A 13,360-nucleotide genomic window follows, 5' to 3' on the forward strand; every position below is an offset into this window, starting at 1 on the left:
TTCTGCCGGCACTCCCGGAGTGCAACCCGTTGTTTTTTTTCTGAGGTAGGTATGATACTTACATTAACTTACCTACTGATACTGAAAAGCGCTTAATCTTCCCAAATTGCTTTGTAAAGACGATTAAATTAAATTTTGTATACATATACCTACCTAAGTAAAATGCGCTCACTAAGTTTTGAATAGAATAGTCATATGGGTTCTTAAAATTATTTATTTACAAACAAGATATAGGTACTTATATATATAGTCATATTCACATTGTAGGTATATTAGGTGCCTAAGTGTGGTTGTATCATAATTGACCGTAGTTATACAGAAAACGACCAACTCAATTTTTTTATCAATGCAGAAAGCGACCAACGTCACTGAGTTAGGGTGTAAGTTACTTTGACAAAAATAAAAAGTTAGTCGCTATACGGTCAATATCATACTTCGTAATGTTAATTTAGTTGAAAGCTACAACTGCGTCACATCCCATACTTACACGCGACAGGTACTTTAACTGGAGTATTGACGGAGATTTATTTCCTTTCCGACCGCGACCTTGACATTGACCAAGACTTCGAACCACATATACTTATCATAGGTAGTAAGCACAAAGCAAAGCATCATTACTAATAAACTGTTGGAACTCGTTAACTTCCATATTTGTTTCCATGCAGACCTTTTTCTATTTACAATATGAAAACAATTAATTAAAGCAAAACTTACCCGCTGAAGCCGAAATCGCAGCCCCATCACCATCTTGTTCACAATCAAGTCAAACTATTGTAGAATTAACTGTCACCGTACATTTTATTTCTCATCGGTACAGGAAAATAGGAACCAAATCAAAGACTTGCCGATATCATATCACTTGTCAATTTTATTGCCGTGAACGATTTTAGACTGGACTAAATTAAAAATACACCTAGTGAACTGTACTCGCGAGGATTGGACACTCATTTTGATTTGTTCGCATTACCACAATGTATGGGGCGAGATGTAAATATTTGCGTGCGACCAATTTATGATAATCAGCGTTTTCAGCGCTTTTCAGTAGCAAGAAAATCTTTCCGATTTTTTGAGTATATTTTGAGTATAAATATTTAGGCCCCTAAATTAAGAAGGTTCCTTATATCAGTTTATTATTAAGTTTGACACTGTCGCTCATTATGATAGTCTTTCGATATTATTTTATTATTTAATTGAGAATTTACGAACACTTTTCCGAGTATATATTATTTTATATTTAAACTGTACAATATAACTCATATAAGTTATTTTTGGGTTAAAATTATTCGTTTAACATCAATGTTCAATGTCTCAATGTTTACAGCAACTTGTTTTCTTATCTCTGATTGAAGCGCTGCAGGGGGTATTAATTTGCTGGAAAATCGAAGATGCGCGCGCACAGAATTCCCGCCAACGCGTCGATAAAACAGATGGAGACTTGCCGATTTTAGTAAAAGTCGCTCCGGCCTAAATCGACCAGAACGATACCGACCCGATCTTATAAACGATACCGATATAACGACTTTACGACAAAATTACGATTTTTTCTACACAATATTGAAATACTAATAAATAAGTGCTTCAAAGATAAATGTGATGTGAATAAGTGATATCATTTATATTTTGAGATAAATTAAATAGAATGGATACAGGTTAGTTCAGCGTTGCTTTTTTCGTTAGTTTGAATTAGTGCACGCCACGCACAAGTAATAAGACTGATTATTAGAAACGTCAAACGAAATGTGCCGGTATTGTTTCTGTTATGTTTTAGGATTCTAATTCTAAATTAAATTCTATTTTATTTAAATGATTCTTTGATATGTAACTGTTTCTTTTGAATTTAAGATTTAATAGCCCGAAAGCAAGTAACTTTGGAGCAGTTGAAAGGTCTTCTAGACTACCTGAATGAACATCAAGACTTGGCTAAAGGGTTGACCAGGGGTCGCAGGGGGAAACTCCACTCCGTGAAGTTATGGAATGTTTGTGCCAAGAAACTTAATGCTATCGGGGAAGGTGCTGTGAAAGATGGAAAAGGATGGTCCAAGGTGTGTGATATTGTGACTTTAAAATAGGTTTATTCGTAACACCCGATTATCTTTATTTGTCTAAACAAGATGTCAGTGACAAAAATATTTATGACTAGGTATTATTATTATAGCCTCATTTATTCCTTAATACATTAAAAATACGTAACAATTCGTAAATAATTTCACGTGCATAATTATTTTAGATTGGTAATTTCACAATTCATTTTAACAGCAAGTAAATTACATTTGTATTTTTACTTATATTTCACTACAATCTAAATTGTAAAAAACAGTCATAATAATAGGTATTTTTATTATTACTTTACCTGCATACAAAATAGGCTATTGAAATCTGTCACTTTAATGAAAACCTAATATTATATATTAACCCTTTTTCTAATTACATTTTTATCTAATCTAATTCATTAATACTTTGTTTATTTTATTATTCAATATATGTCATGCAAGTTTTAGTTAAATTATTTATTTATATAGAATTCGAGTTTGAATTAAGGACCTCTCTTCGAGTGAAGGCCTCCTGACTAGGTATAAAAAGCAATTAATAATTTGACTCCCGCAAACACTTTATTAATTTAGGTGTAGCGTTTCATATTGTTTTAGTTTTTTTTAAGGCCGTAAACACATTTTAGATAAGTTTTCAAAATTACGAATAAAGACCTGCATGAACCGTGCAACAAGTCGCATGCAATTTTCTATTTATTGCCGACTAAATCGATGCAACGAATACAATCTGTTGAACAAATGCCACAATGTATTGAAATCGCTAGCGATTTGTTGTAACGTGACTGGAACCCTTAGTGGAAATAATGAACCAGACTATAGCCTCTGTCAACCCTATTTTTTTTTTAACTTCAGTATTGGTGCGACTGGAAGTACAGAGTCCGCCGCCGCGCCCTGGAGCTGAAGGCGGCCCGGGACAGCAACAAGCCACCGCCTGATGGAGTGGCCAGCCTCAGCCAGATGGAGGAAACCATCCTGGAGATCATCGGGGAAAGTGTGGTCTCTGGTGTGGTGATCAAGAGCGACCCTTTAGCTGAAGGTGCTAGCGTTAGTATACATGTTCAATACTAGCTTCGGGCCGCGACCGTCTACCTACCCTACGCAGAATTAGTACGAATTCGGGCGCAGAACGCCTGAGATCATGTGATGTAGCTGTGATCCAAATGTTCCAACATTCCAATCCAAATTTACGCTTTTTAGTTTTATTGTACACTTCTACGCACGCACTTTTACGCTTCTAATAGTTTTATTATAGTTTTCAGATGAAGAAGAATCGCATATGGCTGATAATAGCGAGGAAGCACCTATAAATTATGGTTAGTAGGTATTTTTATTTTTACATAACACACAATACAGTATCAATTTCCTGTTTTTACCTACCTGAGCTATAACCGCGAAAATCGAAGTTCGCAAATTGTGAGCATCTTTCTCTGTCACTCTAATTACACCTTCACTAGAGTAAAAGAGAAAAATCCCCGCAATTTTTGATTTTCAGTTTTCGCGGCAGGTCCTCTGTAGGTATAAATTTAATGTATTCTGAAAATTTTTTGCAAAGGTATGCTTTCTAATTTTGTCCCAATCTATTGCCATTCAAAGTGTTAAGTTAAGGATTAAACAAATAAATAAATAGACTGAACCTTCCACCTTCTGAGGATTGTAAAATAATGTTTCCTTTTCTTGGTAACGTAATGTATCTAACTATACTCTGTTTCACTTTTTTTTTTTGCAGACAAACAAATAGAAATCGGCCCATTTGCTCATTTAGACGCAATTGAGGCATAAGCTTCACTAGTTGCCTGTATAAAAAAATAATTGTAATGTCACTCGAAAAACCATACTCTTGTTTTTCCCAAAGGTGTTACAAAGCCCGGACGAGGTAAAAAGAGAAGGCATTCATCCCAAAATATCTCTGAAGCCGACGACGAGGTTGGCACCAGTAGGCCTCACTATGAGAGCAAACAAAAGAAATTGAAGACTGACAATGAATCTGGTACGATATTTTTCTATTTTATTTTATTTTTTAATTTAACACTCACTGCTCCCAAAATGTCCATTATTCCCTGGGACAACAATTATTTAAGGACTTTATTATTTGTGATAAAATTTTTTTTTTATTATTATTTAACGTACATAAATACAACTTTAATATACTTACTTTTATTTTTGAATGCTATTTTAAGTTCGCTACTTATTAAGACTATTTTTTATAATTTTATTTACTTATAAATCTTTCTTTTTTAGACGAAGATGAAAGTGCCTCGGAGTTGATTCGCCTGGAAAGGGAAAAACTGGAATATACTAAACAATTTCTCGAAACTACTCGAGAAATATCTAGCCACGTGGGAAAACTTGTGAGCGTAATGACTAGAATTAAAGATTTTCTTCTAATGAACCATAGAGGGGAATAGGGTAACGGCACCAGTGGCCAGCCAGGTACCAGTAGTCAGCCTTTTGAGTCGTTTATTGGTCATAAATATCTGGTATATTCGTTTAAACGAATCGCGAGTACTCAAATAGGAGCTTTGGTTCCTTATTGGTTAATACGTCACACGACAGGTGCGGTGAGGGAACGGGGGGAAGAAATATACTCGTTCATACAGGTGCTGTTTGTCGACGAGTGCAATAGTGTCATGTCCGCCATATTTTTTACTGCACGTGGTTGGAGCGGCTAATAGATGACGAAGGACCAGCGGAAGGAAGCGCAGCCCGAAGATAAGATGGGGCTATGGCTATGTATGAATAAATTATGGGATTAATGGGCCGACCTTACCTGCATGTAATTTTCATTGGTTTCGGCGGCCGCCAGAAATGTGGTTCGTTATTCCTTCTTCCTTCTCCGTTCTCTTTTAACCTCTATATTATTCACACGCGAAACGTATTTTCATAATAGTTTATATTGATCGATGTATTTTTGCTCAATGACAGCAATGTCAATATTTTAATTGTTTACTTTTTATTTGCGGTTTGATAGGTCGGCAGAAAAAGCGGGTGATGTGAAAAATGAGGTCGAATATATTTATGAAAGAAAGAGTGAGCGATATGGATGAATGTGAATGATAATGAATGAAAAGGGGCGCGAACATTCTCCCCCGGCTTTAAAGGGTTCCTTTAAAGGAAACAAAACTGAATAAAGTAAGAGATAACCCTTCTCATCAAACTAAGAAACGAACATTCACAACAATAGCGAAATAACAAACTAAAGAAAAGTATTATCCTAACGAATTATACTATGTACATATTATTGGTTAGGCAGTGGGCACAATCGCACGACAGGACGTACAAAACTTCCCTTATTTATCCTGACAGTGACAACGCGGGTTAAACCGTCCTTTGAAGGATGTACTGCCTCTACAACGCCTAAAGGCCATGAAAATGGCGGCGCATTATCTACCTTTATAACAACCACAGTGCCAATTACGATAGGAACTGATAACGTGGCCCATCTGACCGGCATGCAAATGCTTTCTGTGGAAATAGTCAACAATCATATTATTAACTACATGATCACGTCGCGGAACTACAATTGGGTGTTTCTGCGTATATTCCAAGTCAGCATTTGACAGTCGGCCTCCAACACGAATGAGACCGCCTTTATCTATAAACGGTTTGAGCTTTTGTAAAGCAGGCGAGCAATACTTCTTGCTATTAATTTTATCAATATCATCACTAAACGCTTGTAACGATGAACGAATTTTACCTCCAGCGAACTCTAAGTCAGATCGAGTAAGTGCCGTATTAGAGCGCGGTTTCGGTTTAAGAATGCGATACACGTATACGATAATGCGCAATAAACGAGACCACGACGATATCCGCTGAGCGAGCGAATAAAGTGGCGACTCTGACACATCCGTAGTTGTAGCGTGTGTAAGAGGTTTAAGCTCTGGCACCTCACCGATGGACTTTCGATCGAGCTCCCTTAAAGGCCACTCCGATGGATGCTTGGAAGCCCAAGCTGGTCCCGTGAACCACAAAGGATGATCCACTAGCTTAGCAGGCGTTAGTCCACGGGACAGGCAATCCGCGGGATTTTCCAAGCCCGCCACATGATGAAAGCAGCTGGCCGGAATAGCTTCGATAATCTTAACCTCGTAAGGCCCAAGCTATTTTTAGGACGTTTATCATATCTACCCAACGGCCTAATTTTAGGTACTTATACTAGCGGCCCAGACCTTCTACTTGCTATAAAATCTGAAATTGGCATATTTTTAGCTGAAGTCTTATTAAGTACTGTAAATGTAAGTATTATGAATAAAATTAATTTAAAATTACTCGAAAAAAAAATGTCCTATTTTTAGGTCACTGGGATTATATTTTGTGAATATTTGTTATTTTATCTAGTCACTACATTTGCAATAAACCAATGAAATAGCTGTGAATCATTAAATAAAAACGAACATACATATTTCATAATTATTTTTATTTATGTATATGTAGGTAGTACATTAGTTGTACAATAAATCTAAACTTATGTATTCTAAACATCAACAAAAAGTACTTTCTTTTAAAATATTATCACATCAGCCTCAACTTTGTTTAACAATTGCACTTTAGTCTTTATTAAGGATGAGATCAAGTTTCTCACATTACTTATATAAACAATTAAACATCATAAAAAATAGTTTTTCCTGTAACATTACTATAGTATAGTCTCAAATTTGCTTAGATAAATATAATACTTTTTGGTATTTATCAACAATGAGATCAGTGTTCTTACATTTTTTTATCTTATCCTACAAATGAAATATCAAAATAAACATTTTCTTTCAAAATAAAGTTACAAAACTCCTAGAAAAAAACAAAATTTATGATAAAACAATTACAAAAACAATTACATTGTACTAATGCAATAACATTCCATCGACCTAATTTTAGGACATCGAAATTTGCTCGCATCTCCTGCTCGAAATAAATCATAACGGAAAAAAATTTTTAGTGATCGTCATAATACAAAGCTTAAATAAGTATTTTTAATTAAACTTAGGTTAAAATAATTTAAGATTCTGGTGAAAAAAACGGATTTACTTACAACGTTTTCGCGAGGACGCCATCTTCCCAACATCCGCGTGCCAAAAGACTGTCATTTGATTGTCAAACGTCAAACTGACAGGTAATCATAATAACTGCGTTCAGTTCCGCCATATTTAAGAAATAAAGGTTTCTTTACACGCAAAGATTTAGGATCGGTACGTGTCAGAAGTGAATGACCTAATTTTAGGACTCTGGGCCGCTAATTGATAAATTAATATAGTTGCTTGGGCCGGAAGGACTACATTTCTCAGTCCTAAAAATAGGACGTTGGGCCTTACGAGGTTAACTACCCGGTTGGCAACAAACGTTTGCCAGCGGTGTGGTGATGACTGAATCCAGCAGAGGGCAACCTTCGAATCAGTAAACGCATAGATCTCGTTAATGTTATAACGGGATTCGAAGTTATCTTGCACCTTCCGCATGAGCTTTGCCAGGAGGACCGCAGCACACAGTTCTAACCTCGCGACGGAGACTGTTTTAAGGGGACAGACCTTCGACTTGGAACACACCAGCCGGACAGTCACTTCGTCTCCCTTTAGAACCTGAAGATATACTACACCTCCATATGCTCGCTCAGATGCATCACCGAAGCCTAAAAGGTTTATAGTACAACTCTGTACTACTCCAAGATGGCGCGGTATGTGGATTTCATAAAGTTTAGGAAACTCCGAACAGAATCGTTCCCATAAATCCACAATATGAGGTGGGGGAGTCTCATCCCAGTCGCATTTGATCAACCAAAGCTCCTGGATGAGGAGTTTTGCATATAAGACCACTGGAGCTACTAAGCCCACATTATCCCATAGACGTGCCACTGCGGACAAGATCGTCCTTTTAGTGCACGTTGAGTCTGGTTCTTTCACTTTGAAATGGAAGTAATCACCAGATTTATTCCAACATAACCCAAGAACCTTTTGCGAGACCCCTGGGTCAGTTTCAATGTCTACGGAAGCCCGATGCGAAGCAGGTATTTCACGTAGCACGGCGTCTGAATTGCAAGTCCATTTCATAAGATCAAATTGACCGCATTTGAATAGATCAATCAGCTCCTTAGCCGCGGCAATAGCAACAAACTCATCCTGCTGTTGCGAGTCATCTGACATAATGCTAAAGCATACGTCATCCATGTAAGTACAGGAGGATGCAATCGCTGCAGCCTTGGGAAACTTATGCCCGTCGTCTGCAATCAGCTGACGGACGACGCGGAGCGCGTGATAGGGACTCGACTTCATGCCAAAACACACACGATTAAATTCGTATGTAGTAATGGGATCTGCCGGGCGGAATCTATATAAGATTCGCTGAAACTGGCGGTCCGCTTCGCGAACGCCAATCTGTAGAAACATTTGACGGCAATCGGCCGAAAGCGCTATTTTGGATAAGCTAAAGTTTAGAAGGATTGAAAACAAATCCCCCTTTAGGTTGGGCCCTGAGTGCAAAACATCATTCAACGACAGGCCTGTACTTGTCTTGCTACTCGAGTCCAGGACCATGTACACTTTGGTCGTTATGTCCTCGCGCACGATAGCATGGTGAGGAACTATGTATGCGATGGCTGGTGAGGCGTTCATGGAGTTAGTTACCTCCGATATGTAACCCTTACTGACGTATTCACGAATAATATCGTCATAGGCGGCACGCAACATACTCGATAACTCTAGCTTCCTTTCGAGGCAAAGAAAGCGCCTCTTAGCAGCAGAATGCGACTCTCCAAGCTTGAACACATCATCTCGGAAAGGCAATGCGACAGTATATCTACCACTAGTGTCGCGCGTGGTGGTAGTGCGAAAGTAATCCTCGCATTCAAGGTCATCTTGACTTTGAGCGGGCGGAGCGGATACTTCCTCAAGCTCCCAGAACCTTTTGAGGAGGTGGTCCATGGAGTCCTGAACGGAAGTACAACATGCCGAAGTATATTTACGCGGTGCCTGTAAAGCAGGAACCGAACCCATTAAAATATACCCCAATACCGTCTGAATAGCCGGTGGCATATGGTCTACGTCGCTTTTAACAATGTGCGGTAGCAACAAATATGGGAATATAGTTGCACCCACCAGCACATCAATTGCGACGGGCGTATCCAACGTGTCGTCAGCCAAAGGGAGTCCATGAACATGCGTGAGTGTTGACATGTCCACGGGCACTGACGGCAAGTCGTCGGTAATGCGATCTACCACAAGACTCGAAACGTCAAAGTTGACGTTTTCGTCAAACCGCGAAAATATTTTGATGTTTGCGTCACCTTTAACAATTTTTTTAGTTTTTCCAATGCCAAATACAGCGCTTGGTTTTTTATCAAAATTCAAACCTAATCGCTTACAACACTCCTCAGTAATGAAGTTACTTTGTGACGCGGTGTCAAGTAAACATTTGATGACTTGCGCGCCACCCTTATTATCGCGGACGATAACCTTCGCGGTGGACAGCAAAACCGTATCACACGAAGATGTTGAGTTTTGATTTGACATCTTATTGTTAGAGGCCGCTAGTGCTTGAGTCACGATAGACGTGTTACAAGATGTGCTCTCCGGCGGTGAAGACGACTCAGCCGCGGCGCTCGCAGATGTATTTGACACATCAGACGTCGTAGCCTTTTCATCCTTGTCGTTGTCAAAATGCAACAGAGTATGATGCTTTTGACGGCAAACTCGACATTTCACCTCGGAATTGCACTCGCGGGTGCGGTGTTTGATACTAAGGCAGTTAACACATGCCTTAAGCTCTTTAGCGCGTTTGAAGCGTTCGGAAGGCGTTAAGTTGTTGAGGGACGGACATTTAAATAAATGTTCATGGACAATATTGTCACACAAACATTTAGTAGTGCTCGCGCAAGCGACATAACTTTGTAGTTTTGGTGCGGCACTACGCGGTTGAGACGACTTAACACCTTTTTCGCGCGATGGATTTACGGCGGCGGAGACGGCGGTACATGGTTGCACATTTTGACAAATCCTAAACTGACTCTTCATAAAATCTGACAGATCACGAAAGGTAGGCAACTTCGTATTGCGGTGCAGCATTTCAAATGCTCGTAGAGATTCCTGGTCTAACTTTTTTAATGCTATATGCAGAAGCATAAAGTCGCTTAAGTCATCAAGCTTAAGCGCTTTAAGCGCATTCGCAGCTGTGACGAATTTATCGATGAATGTCTGAAAGTTAGAATTAACCTTTAAATTGAGCATTTGATCCATGTAGGTCGAGGCAAGAGTGCGCTTGTCTTGAAATCTGTCAATTAAACTATCGAGGATAAGCTGATAATTTTCAGCGCTCGGAGTTATACCCGCGAAGACAGTTTGAGCTTTTGGTGACAATTTCCCAATAAGATAGAAAAGCTTCTCTTCGTCGGTAAGCGACAGATTGTCGTGCACTCTAGATTTAAAACTAGCGTAGAACAGCGGCCAGTTACGTATGTCTCCATCGAACGCTATCAGTTCCATCGTTGGCAAAGAAGGTCTGGCTCTCTCCACTATAGAAGGTGGCGAAGAGGCCGGCGGTGCGGCTGGTTGCAGCCGCTTAACCGCTCTCCTGATGCGGCAGTACAAATCTTCGAAGGCTATGATCGGCTGATAATTAGGGACAGCAGCCGCCTTAGCCCTAAGCAACGTGCGATTATACTCATTAACAACCTCTTTGAACTCCGAGCGAAGTTCGTCGATATTTTCCGCAGCGGCAAGGAAACTCTCGCGACTGTCTGCATCTGTATCAACGACTAGCGACTTATTGTAAATGCCCTGGACGAGTTCAAAGAAGATATTACGTTTTGCTTCAAGCATCAACAACTCATCTTCATAATACGCGCTGTCGACGCTTTCGATTTTTTTTGTATCTTTCACCATAGTGCAGGAGACGGGTTAAGTATGCGGTAAAACAATTTATGTTCCTATAAATAAGGATAAACTCTTATAAACGTAAGTATACCTAAATTGCGGGTGCGGTTAAGAAATTATATTTAGGTAACTAGTTTATAAGGGCGGCGCGGAGAATAATAATACTCATATAAATAAATACCTAAACTGCGGGAGCGATTAATAGAGAATAATTTAGGTAATATTTATACGGGCGGAGCGGGAGGAGAACGATTCGCAATGAATGTATGAGGAGAGAAAAGGGAAAAGAAGAGAAGAGAATCCGGCTCGAAGGACCAGAAATGGAGCGGCTAATAGATGACGAAGGACCAGCGGAAGGAAGCGCAGCCCGAAGATAAGATGGGGCTATGGCTATGTATGAATAAATTATGGGATTAATGGGCCGACCTTACCTGCATGTAATTTTCATTGGTTTCGGCGGCCGCCAGAAATGTGGTTCGTTATTCCTTCTTCCTTCTCCGTTCTCTTTTAACCTCTATATTATTCACACGCGAAACGTATTTTCATAATAGTTTATATTGATCGATGTATTTTTGCTCAATGACAGCAATGTCAATATTTTAATTGTTTACTTTTTATTTGCGGTTTGATAGGTCGGCAGAAAAAGCGGGTGATGTGAAAAATGAGGTCGAATATATTTATGAAAGAAAGAGTGAGCGATATGGATGAATGTGAATGATAATGAATGAAAAGGGGCGCGAACATGGTGTTCTCTTAACAGGCAAGAAAAACTATGTTTTAATGTTAAAAGTTATTGTTTTTGTTAATGATTGGTTTATTTATTAGTTTATCTATTAAATTGCATTATATTTGAATGAAAATATCAATATTTCACTTATAAATTGAGGGGGCTGGCTACTGGATAACACTTTTTTCCAAAGAATCCAGTGCCCAGCCCCCCACGGCTGACCTTTGGGTTATTCGTTTATTTTATTATTTTCGAGCCAATGCGACCGTTAGGACCGTTAAATTTACATTTTCAAATTTAGTTAGGCATGCCCTAGTCAATTTAAAGTAAAACCCAGTAGTCAGCCGCATTTGAAATAACGTTTTAATGCGGCTGAGCACTGGGTTTCGCGGATCCAGTACTCAGCCATTGACCTTGCTTGGTACGTCGCCGCCAAAAATATGTCCACATTTTTAAACCCTATCTCATTGAAATAAGGTTCAAAAGTGTATACATATTTTTGACTTTAACTATACATAACTATCATTTTGCTTGTTCCTGGTCGGTATATGACTTTGTTTATTAATGATAATTAGTTCTGCATAGACTCGATTAATTATTTCTTACCGAATACCTACTAGGAACATAGTTATATACTACCTGATTTACCTCGTTAATTTTTGACGGATTAATTATTAGAAAATAAATATTGCGATTCTTAGTTTGCATGAATAGTGTTAGTTAATTAAGTACCTATGGCCAACAAATTTCGTGTCATAAGAATTGTAGGTACCTATAAGATTTTTTTTTATTAAATAAGTAAACAAGTAGGTAAGTAATACATATATGCAAAAAAATCATATTAAACTAAAATTAAAAACTACAACTAACTACAATAACGATTACAAAAATTATAAAAAGAATATATTATAATATCGTTGATTTTGATATAAATATTAGTGATTTTGATCTAATTATTATGAATAGTTTATATAGGCTGAGTACTGGGTACACAGAGGCTGCTTACTGGATTTTGGAGGCTGACTACTGGAGAAAAGTGCCACTTTTTGTTTAAACTTAATTAGAGATATTATAAAGAGGATTGTTATTTTTTTTAATATTTTGTTTTAAAACTATGATAAACAATTGATCTAACCATGTCATTTGTTTAATTATCCGACTAATCCTGTAGAAATGCCGAACGTTCAAACTTAAAAAAGTCGTTATAAGGCTGACTACTGGTGCCTTTACCCTAATTAAAGATCAATAAAAAAAAAACATAAGAATAAGTACAAAAAGAATCTCTCCGGCGGGGAATCGAACCCCGGTCTCCCGCGTGACAGGCGGGGATACTTACCACTATACTACCGAAGACTTGTCTACGTAGTTGAAAAACTGCAATGTATTGTATTATTAAACAGTTTATCTGTAAAGTCACGTGATCTTAATATTCATACCTAGTGAAGACGAGTCTGTGCGGAAATAGAAGAGTCGTGAAAATCGTGAAATGTATGGGACCCAATACAGTGTAGGACTCTTCTCTTTCCGCACAGACTCTACGAAGCTTGATGACCTTATTTTTTGTGATCATAATGAGATTGCAATTGAAGAAAATAAATGAAATAAAAAGTTAATTAGTATATTATTTAGATAACCAACTATCGTACTTTATTTATTGAAGTTCATTAACATTATATCTACCTAAAGTTTTAGCAAAGAGAAATAGGTAGGTAAATTGAAATTGAAATTGAAAT

The 13,360-nt window shown here is 38.1% G+C and overlaps 3 protein-coding genes and 1 non-coding gene across 4 annotated transcripts in view; 1 reads left to right on the forward strand and 3 right to left on the reverse strand.

The window, feature by feature from the left end:
* LOC134647823 (cyclic nucleotide-gated cation channel beta-3-like) overlaps nt 1–1,061 on the reverse strand; it is a 28,021-nt gene extending 26,960 nt beyond the window's left edge. Inside the window, exon 1 of the mRNA XM_063502149.1 lies at nt 715–1,061. Within this exon, the coding sequence (XP_063358219.1) occupies nt 715–747 (33 nt within the window). The 5' untranslated portion in view covers nt 748–1,061. The remainder of the gene's footprint in view (nt 1–714) is intronic.
* A 578-nt stretch (nt 1,062–1,639) lies between these two features.
* On the forward strand, nt 1,640–4,453 carry LOC134648227 (uncharacterized). The gene is made up of 6 exons (XM_063502712.1): nt 1,640–1,649; nt 1,843–2,042; nt 2,901–3,092; nt 3,301–3,361; nt 3,901–4,035; nt 4,287–4,453. Exons 1-6 carry the CDS (start codon nt 1,640–1,642, stop codon nt 4,451–4,453), a joined length of 765 nt encoding a protein of 254 aa, XP_063358782.1.
* A 2,906-nt stretch (nt 4,454–7,359) lies between these two features.
* LOC134648228 (uncharacterized) lies at nt 7,360–10,909 on the reverse strand. Its single transcript, XM_063502713.1, has 4 exons — nt 10,354–10,909; nt 9,044–9,243; nt 7,533–8,959; nt 7,360–7,423 (listed from the first exon to the last, which is right to left on the reverse strand). Exons 1-4 carry the CDS (start codon nt 10,907–10,909, stop codon nt 7,360–7,362), a joined length of 2,247 nt encoding a protein of 748 aa, XP_063358783.1.
* A 1,999-nt stretch (nt 10,910–12,908) lies between these two features.
* Nucleotides 12,909–12,980, reverse strand: Trnad-guc (transfer RNA aspartic acid (anticodon GUC)). The gene has a single exon. It is a non-coding gene; the product is annotated as a tRNA-Asp (tRNA).
* Between the last annotated feature and the right edge of the window lie 380 nt (nt 12,981–13,360).

Source organism: Cydia amplana, chromosome 5 (assembly GCF_948474715.1).
Source record: "Cydia amplana chromosome 5, ilCydAmpl1.1, whole genome shotgun sequence".
Lineage (NCBI taxonomy): Eukaryota > Metazoa > Arthropoda > Insecta > Lepidoptera > Tortricidae > Cydia > Cydia amplana.